Source organism: Astatotilapia calliptera, chromosome 23, assembly GCF_900246225.1.
Source record: "Astatotilapia calliptera chromosome 23, fAstCal1.2, whole genome shotgun sequence".
Classification (NCBI taxonomy): Eukaryota; Metazoa; Chordata; class Actinopteri; order Cichliformes; family Cichlidae; genus Astatotilapia; species Astatotilapia calliptera.
Window position 1 is genome coordinate 32,592,963 of NC_039323.1, and position 19,858 is coordinate 32,612,820.

At 43.3% G+C, this 19,858-nt stretch overlaps 2 protein-coding genes across 2 annotated transcripts in view; one reads left to right on the forward strand and one right to left on the reverse strand.

Annotated features, from left to right (window-relative positions):
- LOC113016349 (transmembrane protein 163-like) overlaps nt 1-13,613 on the forward strand; it is a 33,665-nt gene extending 20,052 nt beyond the window's left edge. The window contains exons 6-8 of the mRNA XM_026159119.1: nt 8,034-8,145; nt 8,461-8,602; nt 9,225-13,613. Of these exons, the coding sequence (XP_026014904.1) occupies nt 8,034-8,145; nt 8,461-8,602; nt 9,225-9,285 (315 nt within the window). The 3' untranslated portion in view covers nt 9,286-13,613. The remainder of the gene's footprint in view (nt 1-8,033; nt 8,146-8,460; nt 8,603-9,224) is intronic.
- Nucleotides 13,614-16,270: 2,657 nt separating this feature from the next.
- The window catches only part of mgat5 (alpha-1,6-mannosylglycoprotein 6-beta-N-acetylglucosaminyltransferase), an 87,643-nt gene continuing 84,055 nt past the window's right edge, over nt 16,271-19,858 (reverse strand). Inside the window, exons 14-16 of the mRNA XM_026157599.1 lie at nt 19,224-19,298; nt 18,280-18,437; nt 16,271-18,000 (exon numbers count right to left, since the gene is read on the reverse strand). Coding sequence (XP_026013384.1) covers nt 17,802-18,000; nt 18,280-18,437; nt 19,224-19,298 — 432 coding nt within the window. The 3' untranslated portion in view covers nt 16,271-17,801. The remainder of the gene's footprint in view (nt 18,001-18,279; nt 18,438-19,223; nt 19,299-19,858) is intronic.

Here is a 19,858-nt window from a genome sequence, read left to right on the forward strand (position 1 = left end):
ACAGCGAGCCAGAGACGGTGATTTCATTTAGAAGCTAAGAAAAGGCCAGCTGACTTTGCTCCCATATCTAATAATATCTTTACAAACAACATGCAGGATGTTTAATTGCATGAAGCCGTGTGTAGCATGGCTGACTCTGACTCCATCTTTGAGTAGTGGATCTGATTGGACGGCATACTTTCATCTTTGGTTGGTAGCTCAGGATGATGAGACCAAGACACAAAGAGGAGGGTGTTATGAACACAGAGATGCTATTGAAGATGAAATGTTAGGGACTCAAAAATGTATTAAGATCGTTTGGTTTTAAATATTTTCTTTGCTTCAGTGTTGCAGTAGATGCTGTGTGGTCATGTAGACGATGCAGTCGGACACCGTGTGTTGCCAAGTCTACAGCTCTGATTTATGATTGTCTTTTATTTCCAATGATCAGGTTAAAAATAGACTTACCTTTATTAATGTATTACTTTCCTGTTACTCTATATCACCTGTGCAATTGCAAGGTAACAATGTAACAAATACCTGTTCTAAAGAAAGGAGGAGGAGATGCGTGTGTTTTCTCTTTTATGTCCTTTCAGCACCTTTTACACACGAATGTTGTGATGACAGATTCTAATGTAGGAATCGTGCAATGCTGCTGAAGTAGTTTTGTGTATTTTGGCAAACATGAAATAATTTATGTAGGTAGGTGATAGTGAATGTTAAAAAAGCATATTTCACTGCAGTCCACACTGTGTGCATCTGAAGTGAGATCATTTTTATGGTTAAAATATTCAAGACTAATGTGACTCTAAATGTGCACTTTTGGTAGTCACTTTACTTTATTCTCACAAAAATATTTCAGAATCAGAATTAGATTTTTTTCCCCCCTGTTATTACTGTCTGTAAGTGTGTGTGTGTGTGTGTGTGTGTGTGTGTGTGTGAGAGAGAGAGAGAGAGTGTGAGTAAACCAAGTGTAATAGTGACGCTCACAAACCTCACGTGTGAAGACTCACAAGCTTTCACACTTCTGCAAATAGCGTTTTCACCTAGTTGCCAGTCAGTATCATCCATCAGCTGCTGTTTATTATTTTTTCCTGCCTAAGTCATGTTCATTCAGCTTTGTCTGTGGTGGATCTCAGACGCAGCAGTAACTCGTGGCTGGTATGAGATAAATAAGAAATATTAAAAGTAGAAGAGATTAAGAATAAACTTATGGACACGAGTTTAATCCATCCTCTTAAATTCTGAATTAATAAAATGTGTAATGCTGTTATGTACCGTAGCCACTGTGTAGCCACTTCATTAGGTACACTTGTTGATGTGCTCATTAACACATATCTATTTAGATAATACATTGGCAGCAACTCAGTGCATTTAGACATGTAGTCATGGTTAAGATGACCTGCTGAAGATCAAACTAAGCATGAGAATGGGGATGAAAGGTGATTTAGTTGACTTTGAAAGTGGGGTGGCTGTTGGAGCCAGATAGATCTACTCGGATTTTCCCGCGCAGCCACGCGAAGGTTTAAAGACAACAGTGCGAAAAAGAGAAAATATCCAGTGAGCAGCAGCTCTCTGGGTGAAAAGGCCTCGCTGACAGACTGCTTTAAGCTGCCAGGAAGGCAACAGTAACTAAAAAAAGAAGAAAAAGCAAGCTCTTGTTACAACCAAGGTATGAAGAAGAGCATCTCTGAATGCACAGCACATGGAACGTTGAAGCAGATGGACGAGCAGCAGACGAGCCGCATGCTGCTCCTGTCAGCTAAGAACAGGAAACTGAGGCTAAAGTTCAGACCGTAGGACCCAAATGTTGCCTGAGCTGATGTGTCTTGATTTCTACTGCAACATTTGAATGGGAGTTTTATTAATGGTTCAGACTTCTGGTGGTGGTGTAGAGTTGTGGGGGATTTTCTTGGCATACATTCGGCCTCTTAGTACCAGCTGAGCATAGTGCTGTTGCTGATCATATCCATAACTTTATGACCACAGTATTTGTTATATAGCACGTGTACCTAATAATAGTGGTCAATGAGCGTATACGCGTGTATATGATGTTAACATAAATGCAGGTTGCCTGTCATGGTGACATCTTTACCAGCTTACTTACTCACTAACTCCTCTGTGTGCTCCTCACATTGTTGTTCCACATGTGAAGCTAACTGAGCTGGATGCTTTTCAATGAGACGAATCACATTGTTGGATCAGCTGCTGAGCAAAAGAAAGATTTTCAGATAATCTCCACAACTGACTCAGTCTCAAAATCCAATTCGTTTTTGAAGCCCTTTACAGCTTTATTGACCTAACTGTGTTTTCCTTCTATTCATGTGTGGCTGCGGCGAGGGAGAGAATGGCCTGTCGCGAGCACTAAAGTGGAAACAAAGGCAGAATGTGAGAGTGCCGAGACAGACAGATTGTGTTTTTCTGAGTCGACCCGCTCCTCTGCTGTCGCACACTTGGTTTCTACCAGACTGACTTCTGGTGCATCACAGTTGGAGGTCTAAAGTTTGTGCCTCGCAGCCTCCCACCTTGTGCCAGTGTTGAAAAAATAAGATTTATTTTCACTTCCTTCCTCTCTAGAAAATGTTAATAAGGAAAGCAGCTGCTCAGGTACGCCAGGGTTGGACAGAGTGGGAGGTGTGAGGTGTGTGGAGGAGGATGTTTGGTTTGACACCTGACTGTTCCTGCTCTGCAGGTCCTTTGTGCCCAATTAATGTCAGTTAGCATCCAAAAACAAACCATTCTCTGCATGACACAGATTCTGTGAAAACCTTTTAACTCCCAGCAGGGCTTTTCATATTGCAAATTAATTCTGACCTCTGACAGCTGAGAGAGTCTTACATTCTTGAGGTTTATGTAATCCTTTGCAAGGCCACAGAATGACGTTTAAATACAGCACAAAGACAAACTGCCTTAGTTACGAAGTTAAAAGCAAAAGCAACCAGTGCAGTCAGATTTGGCACCCAATAAAAATCTAATTGTTCATCAGCTGAATATTAACACTTTCTATCGTGTTTGTTTTAATCCACACACAAATTTAGTTGTAGTTTTATGACAAGCTACATGCTGACATTGAGCCTCAGAGGTGCAGGCTGGCAGATTCTGCACAGAGATCTATAGTAGTTACACGCAAATGTCAACTGCTGCATTCATATTATGGGCAGAGGCTTTTCTCTCTCTGTGTGTGTGTGTGTGTGTGTGTGTGTGTGTGTGTGTGTGTGTGTGTGTGTGTGTGTGTGTGTGTGTGTGTGTGTGTGTGTGTGTGTGTGTGTGTGTGTGTGTGTGTGTGTGTGTGGTTCCCTCTGCCATTGGTCAAAATGCCAGCCTGCAACAGTCATGGGAAAATTGATTATAAGGTCACTGGGGGATTCCCTGTGATAACAGAGTGAGTCGCAGCATGCAATCCTTCATTTCAGCTGACTGGAAACAAAACTTTCCAAAATAACCAAATAAATGATCGACAGTGTGTGCCTCTGTTAGTACATTCACTCTTCTCAGCTCTTGACCCTAGCTACATCTATACCTAAATGTGTGTTTTTTATTGCAGTGATAGATATAATGCACTGTCATAGACTATATAAAAGATGGAAGTAGCTTCTGATTTTAGTCAAAAGTCCTAGACTTGTAAATAAAATGTCATTTCATTTTAGTCATACTTGAGGCATCTAAACATTTTTTTAGTCTAGTTTTAGTTGACTAAAACATAAAATGTAATCAGCTACATTTTATATTGTAGCTGACTACAATATAAAACCAATTGAATTGGTTTTTAATTCAATTCAATTTTATTTATACTTTATATTGTAAGGTAGACCCTACAATAATACATACAGAGAAAAACAATCATATGACCCCTGTGAGCAAGCACTTTGGCAACAGTGGGAAGGAAAAACTCCCTTTTAACAGGAAGAAACCTCCAGCAGAACCAGGCTCAGGGAGGGGCGGGCATCGGTTAGGGTCAGAAGTGTCTCTTCCTTGACGTCAAATGTGAAATGTATCCATGTGTCGTTTGCTCCTCTTTTCCTCCCAAACTTTGACATTTTGTCGAATTTTCATGAGATAAAGGGAGCACGGGAGCTAGTTGTACTGTATCCTGGAGGCAGTTCAAGTGTGCACATCTGACCTTGCTGCACAAGATTACTTGTGATTGGATCACTTCCAAACTCTTCCCGCCTTTCTACACAACTAAGTTCTGATCTCGTCTCTCCAGAACGTTTTTATCTAGTTTTTATTCACTGACAAAAATATGGATACGTTTAATAGTTTGTAGTTTTTGTCCTTGTGGGTTAGTTTTGTTTTGTTTGTTTTTTACTAAATTATCGTCTCGTTTTTGTCAGGAAAAAAAGGTTGTTGAGAGAAAAAAATAATTGGTCAGTTAATTTAACACTGCTTTAGGGTGGGCTTACCTTGTGACTGACAAGGTTTCGCAGTCATGTCTGCACCTCACCCACCACACCGTTTCAAAGCACCTGGACGGCGATGGTTAAAACACTCGGTTCAAAGCTTCACAACAGGACTTTGCTAACAATTGGCTGAAGGCACAGTGGCTATGTCCATCGTTGACTTACAGCCTGTGTGTAGCGCCTTTTTTGTTTGTTTTTTTACAGCCTGCAGCCAGGCTTATTTTTTGCTTTGAAAGACTTTAAGAATTGTTGTTAAAAGTTCACATTAAAAAGCATTTCTTTTAAAAGTAACTCACCTTATGAGGATGTCTAATGAACCAAAATGAGCTATGTCTGGTTTGAATACGTTTCCTGTTGCTGAAGAATGGTCAATGCTTTGTAGATAAACAATTAAAATTTTAGTTTCAAACCTGAGTCACAGCATTGACTCAGGTCTATGCAGCACGCTGAGGTTTTCTTTCCATCTCCTCTTTGATGTGCGCGAGCTTGCCAAAGTAGCTTTTCATGGCTCCGAGGCCATAGTACAATATTAATGTTGCTGCAGAGGCTCTGAGTGCTCTGCAGCTCGCTTTCTCTTCTCTAATCCATCTCTCCTCCTCCAGCCGTCCTCTGTGCATTTACATCTCAGGCATTTAGTGATGTGGCCCTCAAAACAGATGTAAGTAAGTAAAAGTAAGTAAAATTTTATTTATATAGCACCTTTCAAGATAAAAATCACAAAGTGCTTCACAGAAGCTAACAATTTAAACATGTAACAACAAAGTCATGTTTAAATTGTTGAAAACCAAACGGATAAAGCGCAGGAAGCGAATCTGTGGCCCAACACTAATAAAAAAAAGACTTATCAGGAAGAGCAATTACATAAGAGCTACGGGGAGCAGTGGAGAATATTGTTGGACCATTACTGGAGGTAAACGATACTGAGGGGAGGTGGTGATGATTGTGGGGGTGTCAGGGTTGTCAGAGATAGTGTCTGTGCTGTTTTGACAAGGAGGCAGAGCAGCTGGATTCATCAGTTCAGTGTGAAAAAACTTGTTACTGATGTAGTTGTTATTAGACTCACAGTGTTGGTGAGCTTGGTAAATGTGACGTTGTGCTAAAATGTTGCTTTTCTGAATAACCTGTAGGGATTGGAAGGTTAAGTTTGCTAAAAGACAGCTACAGTCCCGAGCTGTGTGCTGCCTTGTGATTGTAGGTGTATTGAAAAGAGACCTTGTCTTTGAATTTGAACGAAAAGTCTGATAGATAGGGTTTGGTACACAGTGAAGTACTGGTTGTGTCTATAAATACAGATATTACCTTGCATGAGCTGACTCACTGAGTAGTAAAAGAAACCTCAGCAGTCAAGGCCATAGACTGTATATAAAGGATGGACATAGCCATTGGTTTTGTGACCTTTACATTATAAAGTATCAATGCTAGACTTTTGCCTGTTGCTCCTGTGTGGGTGGGTGGGTAGTTTTTATTTTTTATTTTTATTGACCTAGAATGTGCTCTAGGAAGACCAGATGGTGGACTCCTAAGTAATCAGCTAATGCTAGCAATGCTAGCAGCTAACTTTGTCTAAAAACATTCAACCCGGGTCGCGGAGTGTGGGAGTGCCTACTGGGGTCAGCGGGGGAGCTGGCCCCAGGGAGGGGTCACCTGCCCCTCCCTTCCTTCCCTCCCCATCTCCAGCTGCCTCCCTCCTCCTGCTCCACCACAACCACCCACACATGCAGGGCCTTGGAGTAGGGGTATGTCACCAGGATGCAGAGGAGGCTACCCCCCCCCCCCCTCTGTCCCCTTCTGGCTGCCTCTGCCTCAATTTTATCCCACAACTTAGACATTCACATTACTCACACCCTCATTACACATACATATAGGATCTTGGGGGTGGGCACGATACACGGAGTCCAAGTTACCATCAGGGTGTACACCTCACCCCTGGTGTCGTTGCCCACCTCTCAATTTTAAATACATGTAGACATTGAGGGCTAGCAGGAGGGACTATGCGCTTACCTGCTGCTCTCTGGCAGGTAGCTCCATGCCCTCCTGGGTTTTAATTGCACCTTAGAACACACATGCATCAACACTACAATGAGCGGGTGGAGGGAGGTTTGGAGTCTTCTCTCACCCCCATTCTCTGCGGCCTACTGGAGTGGGGGGGCTAGGAGGAGTGGGCCGTCCGACTGCGGTCTGGGGCCTCCCTGCTGCTGCGGAGTCGGGGCGGTCTGCCTCTCCCCACCGCAGGGAAAAGGGTAACACCACCTGGGTCTGGGTGCAGTTCCCCCCTCCAGGGGCAAGGGTACCTAGACCCGGTTAGTAGAGTACGCTTGGGGAGTGTGATCGTGTGTACAGCGTCCCTTTATGTCTGTCTCCACGTCGGTTGAGTGTGGAGTAAGTGCATATGAGAGCATGAGGGTGGGAATGGATGTTTGTGTCTGTGTGTGCCTGTATGTCTGTGTCTATATGTCAGGTTGGGTATCAGACGCCACCTCTCTGGGGACATCTCGGGCCCTCCAAGGTTTGGAGGCCTATCTCCACCCACCACCACTTCCCCTGCCGGTGGCGGACTCCCTCAGGTATCGGTGCGTTGGTGGTTCTTTGTATCTGGGGGTGGGTGTCCGGGTACACACCGGCTCACTCCTTGGCGGCCGCTTATTGGGGCTAACTCGGGCCACCTCGGAGGTGGGGTGCCCCCGGCCTCTCGGCCTGGGGCTCGGTCACTCAGGCACAGCTGGCTGCCGGCGGAGCTCACGGGCGCGTCACTGCAACTCCCCCTGGCTTCTGCTCCGCGGCTGCTGAATGAGCCCTCATCTGGGACTCTCCTCAGCTCTTACTGGGACAGTGGCGCGGCTGCCCCTCTGTGGGTCTTCCTTGGTCTCTTGTGTTCTGGGGGCCTCTGGATGTCTGGAATTTTGATCTCCTCCATACCTGCTTGATACCATAGAGGACAGGGCTGTGGCTCCCCACACTCTCTAGCAGATCATTACATGGAGAAACCTTTGGAATGCAAGCATGCTGATCCACACAGGTATGCACACAGGTGTACACATGGGTATTCACAGATGCGGACTACAGCTTTCTTGGCTGCTGCCTCAAAGCACACTGTGCGCTGTCTATCTTGCGTGCTGCACAATATCGTTTATTATTTAGTAACTATTGATATCTATGACTAGCTAGTTTATTGTGATGGTGCTTTTTTTTTTTCTATTATTATGATGCTCTTTGTTGTTTGCTGTCTCCCCTGTTTTTTTTTGTTTTTCTTTCTCTCCATACAGGTGACCCAGGAGTTTTTTTTTTTTTTTTTTTTTTATCTCTTCCCCCCCTTCTCACCGTCTCTTCTCCCCTTTGGTTTTCTTTCTTTCTCTCCCCCTCTTTCTTTCATTCTTTCCCCCTGTCCTAAAAAAAAAAAAAAAAAAAAAAGGATGACAAAGGATGAACTGAAGCTCCGCCATCACATGATGTCACATGCTGCTGTTTCTGATGTCACTTCCAAAAAAAAAACAAAAAACATTCAACCCTGTACAAGTTGCTGTTTGGTAAAATTTCCTGTTGTGAGCTGATAGTAATCACTGTCTAAAACAAGTCTTGAAGTGTTTTGAACCAATGCTGGACTTTTAACAAGGAGATTGAATCCCACTCTTGGTCTGTTGTTTTTGTTTCTCACAGGACGATTTCCTGTTCAGCGTGTCCATTGTCAGCGGTTTGATGTGCATCATATTGGCTGTAATCAAGTTCATGCTCGGCAAAGTACTGACAAGCCGAGCTCTCCTCACTGATGGTAGGTGTGCACGTGCAGAGAGATCATAGCTTTTTAGAACTTGTAAACTTTCTCAGCTTTCCGTAGTGATGCCATCACAATCGTAAAAATCATGGGTTTGTCACTCTGACATGTCTGTCAGCTCCAATTGGTTTCCTAAAGTTGCCTCATAGTTGATGAGATTACAGGTGCATGGAGCCAGCTTAAACATCTGTCACACTACTGGGTTCTTGGTGAAAACAGTGGTGAATATCACAGTGACACTAGCAGGTTTCTGGGAGCTGACCTCTGAACCCTCAAAGCCGACTTTGACTGACATTTGTCGTCTCTTTCCAGGATTCAACTCACTGCTGGGGGGGATCATGGGCTTCTCCATCCTGATCAGTGCTGAAGTCTACAAGAACGAGCCCAAGGTGTGGTACCTGGATGGAACAATAGGTGTCCTGATAGGTCTGATCATCCTCGCCTATGGAGTTAGGTAAGTGGCTAGTACTTGGTAAAAAAAAATGGCGTACCTTTTATTTGGTGTCATGAGATAATTGTTGATATTGCAGCAGAACATATCCACAGAATGAATAGAGGAGCTGGGGTGGAGGTGGGTTGCAAAGCAGCTTGCAGAGCATTGGTTTGGACATTTAGTGAGGAAATGGTATAAACTAACTACCCGAATAAATACTCTGTGGTGTTTTAAGATAATAAAAGCACAATGAAGTCAGAATACCTCCATCTGGAGTCAGTATTCATAAAACCAAAGCTTACAAAGTGATTTGGTGTAATTACACTGTGTTAGTTCTGTGTGGAAAACCAATTTCAGTGTGTGCAGTTTTGTCACTGGATTCATATAAAAGCATTGCAAGTTATATTTTGTACACGGGAATGATGAAAAAATAAAATAGTGACACCTTCAAAGGTTGAAATCTCGAGGCTAGAAAATTTGTATTCTAACAGCTGGTAGGGGTCTGAAGGTTGCTGTCATCTCCATTTTCAAATCCCCCAAAGCGACCTTAATGTTTAAGTGCAATATTGAGCCGAGATGCTCAGATGTATCATTAGGTGGATCAGAGGTTGATCTCTTTGCCTGTTTTTTTTCTGTGCCGCAGACTGCTCCTGGACATGGTCCCCCGCGTCCGACAAACCAGGAACTACGAGCGCTTTGAGTGACGGATCACAGAGGGCGGGTTTGGGAGTGACTGGCAGGATGGGGACTGTAGAGGCCCTCCACAGACAATCACAATCAGTCCTCGCGGTGCCAGCGAAGGCGTCGCTGTCTGTGCAGTTCTCCCATTCAGAGCTGGAGTGGAAGATGGCGTCAGTGGCATATTTTTAATGTTTTACAGTTTAATGTACATATGAAATGTTCACCTGTTTTTCAGAAGTCAAAGGCACAGTCTGCTTTTTCATGTTTATTTCATCCATATTTAAAGAAGGTAACAGAGATAAGACTGTGGGGGAGGGGGTTAATGTAATTTTTCAAAAGTTGTACACAGCTCAGACTGCAGTGTTACGGATGTTCAATACCTCAGTTACATGTCATCACCCCGTCACGACAGAGCAGCTTGTTTTTTCCCATGGTTCCACGAGGCCTTTGCTCAGCTGTGCTATAAAGCTTTGCAGCACAGCAGGTCAGAGTGATTGATGCAGCTGATGTAGCGGTGGAGTATTAATGGTGTTTACCTTTTTATGACTAGAGAGAAGATAAATATCAATAAAAAGTCCATTTGGCACAAGGAGCAGGTACATAAGCACACACATGACAGGCTCAGTGACGTGTGATTAGCCGTTTATAATATTTATCCAGACTGCTGCAGCAACGTCCTTTTAGTGCCAGCTTACAATCCTGGAGCAAAAAAATAATCTTTCTTGGCACTGAGAGTCGGGATCTGACCCTTTTCCACTGTAACTCTAACAGAAGGAAAACAAAACGGCTGCGCTGCCTCCCAGGAAAAGCATTTATACAATTAACTCGCGCCATCTACTGACCAAAAGAAAGGACTACAAAATGTAGGTCATTACATGAGAACGGTTATCTAATATGCAGTTGTGCTCAGAAGTTTACACACAGTCATCATGGGTCTGTCATGGTAATTTGGCATTTTGAACTAGGGTGGAATGATTGTTCAGGATACATGTGCAATAATTCAAAAACAAAAACAAGAACAGGCTGCAGAGGTTTCAGTATATTTCAGATTTTCTTTACTCCACGCGGGGTCAAAAGTCTACAGAGGATCAAATATGTGCAAGTTGCACCTCGAGCCGCAGAATTTGAATTTACACTATTATTTTATCCGCTTTGTGCAGTGCACGTGTATCCCAGTAAAACAGCCTGAGAGCATGATGTTACCACCACCATGGTTGACGGTGGGTACAGTGTTCTTCGGTTTGAAAGCTTCACCTTTACTCCTCCAAACATACGTCTTGTCATTGTGGCCAAACAGCTCAATCTGTGTCTCTCTGACCATAAAATATTCCTCCAGGAGGTATTTGGCTCGTCCATGTTGGCAGTCACACATTTCACTTGTGCTTGAAGGTGTCGACTTTTTTACCAGGAGGTTCTTTCTTGTTTCAGTGATCCTTAACATCTCAACCAATTTCCTCTTTCCCGAGGGTAAGAGTTGGGGTTTTCTTCCAGACCTTGGAAAAGTGGTGACACGTCTGAATAACTACGTGAATAACTACGATTCTTTGAACCGATGATCTTGCCGTCTGAAGTTGTTTAGAAATGCCTCCGAGAGACCAGCCCAACTTGTGTAAATCTACATAAACTTGTGACCACCAACTGTAGCTGAGTGTTTGAAGCCTGACCCTGAGACAAAATTCCCCACATGAGACGCATGTAAAGGTCAAAGAAAATGACCGTCACACTAAATGCTTCCACACTTTTGGCACTGAACTCAATGCAGATACAGCTTTCATACTGACCAGTGACACAAAAACAGATTTATGGCTGAAGCTAAAGGCCCCACACGTACACAGGTATCAGTAAGCTCAGCTTGTTCTTTACCCTGATGCAGTTTTAGGAGCTGAAGACTATGAAAGAGTTCCAGACAGAAGCTGTTCACAAACTGTGCTGTTTTTATGAGTGGGCAGCAAGAGCTGAGTTCTTACCTCTGCCAGGGAAGTGATCTGTTTCAGTTTGTCTGTTAACAGGTGCTGGTCCAAAAGCTGCAGAGAGATTTTCAGGAACATGTAATCAGAAGGTGATTGTAGCGCAGTGTGCAGGTTTTTAACTGTCAGGGGTAATTGGATGGATTCTTCAGATACGTCACAAAGTCGAGCATTATAAGATCGGAAAACCTGAGAGAACATGAACCAAACTTGTCTGGATTTTTCCTCCTGGGTTCAGTTCATGCATGCTCTCTGCTCTTATGTTTGTAACATTGTCGTGTCAGCGCTCTGACGAGCCGACCTGTGCATGAAGTAGGAGTTCTGTTGGTTTGGGCCACAGTTGTGTTTTTGCACGTTAATGTGGGCAGGTATATAAAAACACACACAAACAGACATCAGTGTACACGTGGACAATGAATCTCAGTATTTGTCAAATGTGCGTGTTACAAACAGACTAGACCTTTAGACACGTGAGGTTACTGCTGCTGGAGGAGCAAATCTTAGAAACTGTGAAGTTCTTTAAAAGAATCAGAGGTTGAGCTGGTTCAGGTTTGAGTTTATCCAGGTAACTCCAGGGTTAACCTGACTTTTCTGTATTACGAAGGTGGTTTACTTCTTACTGGGATAACTAATGCTGCAGACCTAACGTGCTCTGGAGCTGCAAGTATGAAATCACTACTCCCTGACAATTGGCTGGAAAATAGCGTCACCATTCCTGGAGCATCCCTGGGACTGCAGTGCATGGACAGTAATGGAAAAGTCTTTAAAGAGCATCTAAAGTCTTTGTGTTTTCCTGAAGGACGTCAGTAATTAATGTAGATTAGTAGACAGAACTTTAGTTGTTGATTTTTCAGTTTTATTGAGCTCTAAGGATTTATATAAGATTCTAAAATCAGCACATACACAAAGTCTACATTTGTATTCTGCTTTTTATATTTATCCTTAACCATAAATAGAGCGTGGCTGAAAGAATAAACTTACAAAATGAATTTATTGAAGTAACAATTATAATCTGTCTGATTCTCCTGTATGTGCTTCCTTTGGAGACTTCTTTAATGTTATCGTAGTTGGTGCAACCACCTCCTCTGACACAAAAGCAGCTGGATTATTAGTCTATTAATCACAGACTCAAGTGGGTTTTGTTTCGTGTACGCTGGAAGATCAACAGCTTCTGTTCCCTGTTTGTTTGCATTCACCCTAAATGGATCTGACGGGTTGCTGCTCTCTGTGAGTTTGAGGTGCTGAACTTTGGACAGCAGCCGGTGGGTTCACGTGTTTCCTGTGTTTAAGAGGAGGTCTCCAGCACCAGTGAAAATGAGGAGCAGGACTGGGAGTAGTTACTGGGGTCAGTTAGGGCCTTTGTAGCAGCTCTCCTTGTTACCACCTTTACACATGTGTTTGTTACCTACTGGCTGGTGAAATGAAAACAGTGTCTGTCCTGCACTCAGAGCTCACAGTACTACAGACATACACTGTAGAGGCTGCCATACGGTTTTGGGTCAATGGCGACGCCCCAACAGGGAAATATTTTAATGAAATTCAATGCAGTGATGATTGTGGACATTAAGTGAGTCGCTGTTTATCAGGAGTCAACGCGTTTCCTCTCATATGTGAAGCTGCTGTTTGGTTTTGGGCCATTTAGAAGGGTCGCAGCTACATTTTCAGGCAAAGTCCTTTTTGGTTTTAATTTAAAGAAGCTTTCACTTTCTAGCTGTCCTCCTCCTCCTCCTCCTCCTCCTCATCGTCGTATTGAAGGACTTCCTTTGTACAATAGAGCTCCTCTCTATCCCAAAGCCTTAATTTTTAAGGTGTTTGTGCAACTTGATCAGGGTTTTTCTTTGTTAGTTTTCATATCTCCCACATTTTCCTCAGTCTGTGCTTGCTGCTGTGACCGTAACTGAATGTACATGCTGTGCTGTGATACTAGTTTTTATGAAAAATCTGTGACTGTGCTGTTTGGTTTTATTTATTTAAATACAAGTAAGGGATCGATTCTGTTCCTGAGCTTGTGGAGATACATGTGTGCCTAAAATCGGTGTGAGAAACAAAACATGCAGATAACAGAAAATTATTTTGGAAGGCCATAATATTAAGAAAAGATCACAACAAAAATACAAACAGCTTGTAATCACTAATTTCCTGTCTTGGACATGTCGTAAACACCGAGAGACACATTTAACTTCATATCAGCTCGGTTTTCTTAAACTCTGTGACACAGAGTTTGAGGCGCTCCTCAGCCTGCTGACTGTACACTTCTTTGCTCGTGTAAATAATCTGTATAGCTGTAATGTAAAACCAGAGTCTGAGCCATTTGTCACAGAAAAAAGGTTTATTTAAAAATAAAGTTGTATCCCTCTTACTCGTCAAGAACAGTGAAAACAAAACCATTGTGTTACCACTTTTCACTGCTGTCCTGGGGTTTCTGACTTTTAACTGAGAGCAAAACAAATCTTCATCCATGTTGGTGTGTGTGTAGCAGAGTTCATACAATGGAGACATTCAATGCTGAGGTCAAAACAGATGAGATACGCTGATTTATTCTGTCCAAACTTTGCTGATGGCTTGGCGCTCTGAGCAGATTCCTCCAGAAACCAAACATCCTATGATCTGATCAAAGATGTGCTCTGAACAAGCCCAGCTAACAGAAAAGAAATAAGGCTCTGGCTGCAGCAGAAGGGGTTTAGCTAATCACTTAAGCAGGCCTCAGAGTCATGGTTATTAAGAAGCGACTGTGAAGGGTTCAAAATATTTGCTTATTCGCTGAAAAAGGAATCGTGCTGGGTATCACTGTTGGTTTAGCACGAACTCAAGCATTCCCACCTTGGATATGTACGAGCTTTAAACGCTGGTGATATTCTACCTTTAAAAAATAAAAAAATAAATCATGACCAAGTTCCATAAAAAGACCAAAACCATCAATGAACAGTTTGCTCCAGCAACTCTCTTATGCATGTGCCGTTTAGTTTGACTCAGTCCCATCTGCTACTCTGTCCTCATGTTTTAAGAATGGCTGCTAAGCGCTACAGTCCAGTAATCATCCTGTGAGTCACTCAGTGCTTGTGTGCACTTGTCATCAAGTGTGAAATGTGGTCCTGGAGATACTAGTGAGACTATTTTGACGCCGTTTAAATGTGCATTAAAGATGAAGAACCACGGGTGCATGGTTGATTTAAACGATGTGTGTGATCACACTGGTCTAAACATTGACATATTCAGTGCTACTAAAATACAAGGCTTCACTTACAGCCCTGATTTTCTTTTTGAATTCTAAAAAAACCCAAAATGTCACCATCCAGGCTGATCTATTAGCTGACAATCTTTTATTCTGAAAGTTACTTCAATTCAGTTTCAGTTATATAACCAAATCACAACAACAGTGACCTCAAGGTGCTACAACACAGAGAACCCCAACAACTTCCCATGGGCAAGCACGGCCCCCCATGGGCAAGCACGGCCCCCCATGGGCAAGCACGGCCCCCCCATGGGCAAGCATGACAAATGGCTCCTGGCTCGTCTTTCCTAGCAGGCTCGATAATGGTCAGCTGCTTCTTGACTCAGTCAGATGTACTCTAACTCCTCTTGGACTTTCATTTCAAGTAGAAGTAAAGAAGTACCAGCTGTGGTTTGACACAAACTGAGTCGTCTGCTCGATGACAGAGTCACTGGAGAGGCAGCTGATTATTGCTTCATTATTTATTGTAGAACAGCACATGCTGTGACGTTTCACAATTCACTGATCAAACTGTAGGTATGCCCCCTTTTAAATGTATGCCCCTGAAACTGATTACTGGACTCCAGTTTTACATTTTTAACAGGAACCAATGTGGAAACTAGCGATTTGCACTAATGCACTGTTGGTTTTGGTTTTTTTTAATGGGATTTGTTTTGAAGCACCACCAGATGCTTTTCGTGAAAGTTTAAAAACCACTCTTTTTTTCTTTCTTTCTTCAAGCTTGAAGCCACTTGTGTATCCATCACATGTGCTGCAGGTCACGTTTAGAAAGGACCAGACAACTATGAGTAATCAGTTTAAGGCATTCAAAATCAGACATCCCATTTATTCTACATGTGCTGTGATCATCTGATTCCTCTTATTACTGACTACTCAACTGGTTAATCGCATTACTATCACACATGTGAATCCACTGCAGAGCTTGACTGGTAAACATGATGAGCTGACACTGCTTTCTTTCTTTTTGACTTTAGTTCTGAAAAACAAAGAGCCTATCAGTTTTATCACTTTCCCAAATATCTTCATCAAAACAATCTTAAGATGTGGACAGCCAATTTAAATTTCTTAAAATGAATATAAATCAAAAAACAAACAAAAAAACCCAACCTGACTCTGATGTTGCAGAAGTAAACATGTATAACAGAGTAACGTCACCCTGCCACAAATAGCTCACCAACAGTCGTCAAACAAAAGCAGAACTGAAGTTAAACCACAAAAAGGCACGTCATGTTTTTTGAAACACTTAACTTGGCGGCAGATCGGTGACCTGCTTAACAGGGTAAGAAAAAAGAAGAAGAAAAAGGCGCCATTCAGGCTGAACTGAAACATGTGCAAACAGAAACAACAGTGAAATGAAAGCAAAGCACAAAGTGTACGAGGCTCATTTCCCCACAAAACAAGCATGTTTGTCCACTACTGTCTGCCTTACAGAGAGCGCGATGAGAGTTACGTTTAGACTGGAAAGTTTAAACCAATCTTTGTGTCATTTAAGCTCTTTAAGGAATAAATAATCAAACATTTGATAAGATATTTTCTATACTATACTTTCTAGAATGATCACAAAGCAGCCAGCCAGACAGACACAGGCCTGGCTTAGGTACGTAAATCCATTTGAGACCAAATTCTGGTGCAAAATAAAAATGCTCCAATATTTTATTTTTCTTGCTTTTTTTGGTCTCATATCACAGCTGAAAGCAGGACAGCAGAAGACAAAGTCTCCTTCTCTTTATTCATACACCTAGAGACAAATATGCTTTTTTTAATTACATTTAAATTACCCTCCATAAATAAAAGTCAATAAAAAGGGAAACAAAAGAAAAGACACCCATCCTATAAATAAAAAAAGAAAAAGATTTCCAGCCGAACACAGCGATAAAGATCTGTATACAAAATAAATACAAAAGAAAACCTTTAAAACTCATATGAACAATATACAGTGTTACTAATATCATGTTAAACCTCTGATTAACTTAGTGCATTTTTTCCATTCACCACAAGAAATACAAATCTCATCTTTTTTTCCTTATTTATATTTTTTTAGCAAATAAACAGGCAAATTAAGATCCTAACGATTATCCAAAGAAAAGGAGGAGATGCAAGGCGTAGCGCCCGCCGCGGAGCTCTTTGTTGACATGTCTGTGGTGCGTACAGTATGCTGCAAAGGATTTACAGCGGTCGTGTGGAAGATGGGAGACGAGTGTGAATCTGTGTTTTGTCTTTTTTTTTTTCTTAGTCTTTTTTTAAAAACAGTTTACTACACAAAGACATGGACGAACATCTCTGTAAGTAAGGATTTTGTGTTTCTCTACGAGTCTTCGGAACAACGTGTTGACAGTAAGGCTTCCCAGCCTTTTGCTGCAAGGTGTTACCGCTGCTACTGATGACGGCTATCGTCTACGACTCGACGTCACAACACAGAGAACGAGCGATGTCATTTTGGTGCATGCCTAGTGCCGGATGGTGTGCTTAAAACAGGCAGACAAACAAAAAAAAATTACAATTCTCTACTGGCCTTTTGCAGAAACACTCACAGACACACACAGTCCCTCATCTTTACAACGTTTTAAAACACGTGTGCAACTTAAATGTATGAAAACCGAACACGACAGTCTTGAATTTCCTCTCTTTTAAGGGTGGGGATGAAGATCACGGAGTCTGGTGAGGATGCGTCAGGAAACGATCGAAACTGCCAGGATAAAAATCTAGATTTCTACTTTTACTTGTCCAATCTAGTCAAGAGATGAATGGGTTGGTTACAGTGTAAATCTGATTACAGCCCACTGTGTTTGTGTGTGTTTCTATGTGTGTGTGTGTGTGTGTGTATGCTGGGGGATGTGGGCCTTCAGCGGTGCCGGTCCAGTGCAAACCTACCTAAAAATAACAGTTTCAGATTAGAGCAGGGGTGAGATGGACGGAAGGGTGGAGTGGAGGGGTGGAGGGTCACCGATATGTGCAGTCCACCTCATCTGCTGCGACTTCGTACGACTCCCTTTGTTGATTCAAGTAAATCCACGCCACTTCCAGGCCTCATAGCGCCACCTGCTGATGAAGGTGAGAGTTGGCAGATGCTCCGGTCAGCTGCAGGAGTGCTCCTCCTCCAGCTACCGGAGGAAAACAATAAATATGAAGAGCGAGCTCAGTCCTGTGATTGTTCTTTTTGTCCTGTTGTTGTCACAAAGGAGTCTGGTTTGTGTGTTTGATAGCTGCATGACTGCTCGGGAATGTGCGTCTCCCTCAAGCACACTCCTTGAAGCTGCTGTACATCCGCCCACCACCGCCCCCTCCCCGATCACCGCAATCCCATCTGATTCCTGACCCTCTGTCAGCCTGGGTGCTGCTGCTATAGGCAGTCTTTGCACAGCGCCACCTGGCCCTTCATGTAGTCACGGCAGGGACAGATGCGCTGCAGTGTCGAGTGGGCGCCGGCGCAGCTGAACAGCAGCAGGTCCGACTGGAAGATGCAGTGATGGCGAGTCTCGCTGTATGCGGGCACAACGGTGTCGGCGCTCGACTCCACCGTTTGACAGTCCATGCCAAACCTGACGGAGAGACGGACCGCTTTAGATTTTATTTTTAAACACTTTTTTTAATGTGAAGGAGAGACAAGAAGAGAAAACACATGCACACACTGGTGTCTTTGAGCTGCAGGCTTGATAATCCATTTTTCTTCTGTAACTAAACTCAGCCCACTAGTGGTCATAACTATAACTGCAGGTTTCAGCAGCTCATCAGAGAATGATAAATGCTCACATGAGCTTAAGCCTGTGTCGTGCTGCCACCTGGTGGCCACTAGTATTGAGGCAAAGTATGTGTCCCACCTGGCCAGGTCTTTGTCCTTGTTAAGGTGCTGGAAGAAGGAGGGCTCACAGATGAGCTGCTCCTCCTGACAGACCTGCTTGCAGGAGTGCCCGGGCTCTGCCAGCTTCACTTGCAGGGCGCTGAGGGGAGGCCACATGACCTGACCGTGACAGAAGTCCTGAGGACACAACATGATGTTAAACAACAGGAGTGCAAAAAGGAGGAAAAAAGAAAAGGAAAAAAAAAAACGTAACTCTGTAATACCTGTATGCTTTATGTAAAGAAAGTAAAAATAAGTTAGCTCTGCCGCTCTTTAAACTAACTTTCATATAATTGGTTGCCACATGCAAGCAGGAGGTTTAAACGGGAGGTGGGCGGGGCTTCTGTGCTCGGAGATTACAGAGATCCAAGAGCTTAAAAGCTGACAGAAATGAAACGTGTAGTATTCTTCGTACACGTGCCGACCTCATTATTTAAAAAACATGTCCGTCTTTAATATGATCTTCCAACACTGTAACACAATATGACAGAAAATAAGAGCAAAATTAATCTGAATAAAAGCATTTTGTTGGCATGTTATACCTTTAATTTGAAGATAACAGGAAATGATCAGGGAGATGACAGAAAGGTGTTGGCCTACCTGTCAAACTCCATTAAATTCATCTTTATTGTAGATTTTGTTCATTTCATGGGATGTTTTGATCGCTCTTATAGCTTCTGCTTCCTCTCATATTTCATTTTGCTTTGATGTCTACTTGCTGTAAATGCTTATGTTGAGTTATTTCGACAGGCTTTAATCTTTGAATTTTAATCAGCGGCAGCTGAACTTGCTGGTTTTGAAAATCTATACGGCCCTGGGGACGCCAACCACAGCTGAGGGTGGCATGAATTAAAGCCCGACATGATTTCATTCTGACTTGTGTGCACGTGGAAAAGATGGAGAGGCGCTCTGCAGAGGCAGTACCTGGTTCTCGATGAAGGCGTTCACTCTCTGCAGCATCCCCTCGCAGGTGAACTCATAGGGCAGGTAGGGCTCAATCTGAATAACACAAAACACAGACTGTTAAAACACGTGCAGGGCGAGGGAGCTTGTAAACTCTTGTGCTCGACAGTGTTTCTATATGATGACGCTCAGAGAGCTCCTCCCGGTGAAGCGTTAGCTTGCTGTCTGATCTTTGCGCCGCTGAAGGAAACTTCAAACGGGGGACAACCAACAACTGCAGCCTTTGTTGCTGAACTGAGTCGCTCCGTGCTCCATCTGAGCTTTTGGCTGCTGGGAGGAAGCAAGGATGAGGAGAGGGGAAGGGAGGGGGGGAGCAGGAGGAGAGCCGGAGCCTGGTAGGCTGCGTCTCGCCACGGATCACGGCGCATATGAGGCTCTGTGGGCTCGTCCAGTGAACACAGGCATTGTTCTGACCAGCTCGGCGGAGTACAACAACACAACGAGGTCCTGAGTCCAGTTTTAAATATGCATGGGCCCGGACCAGGAGACGGAACACGATATCTCCATCAATCCTCCTGCGGCTCCAACAAGGTTTTCCTTAACGACTAACCAGCCAGGACGCCATTTACACAATCACACCCTCTTTTTTGCTCCGT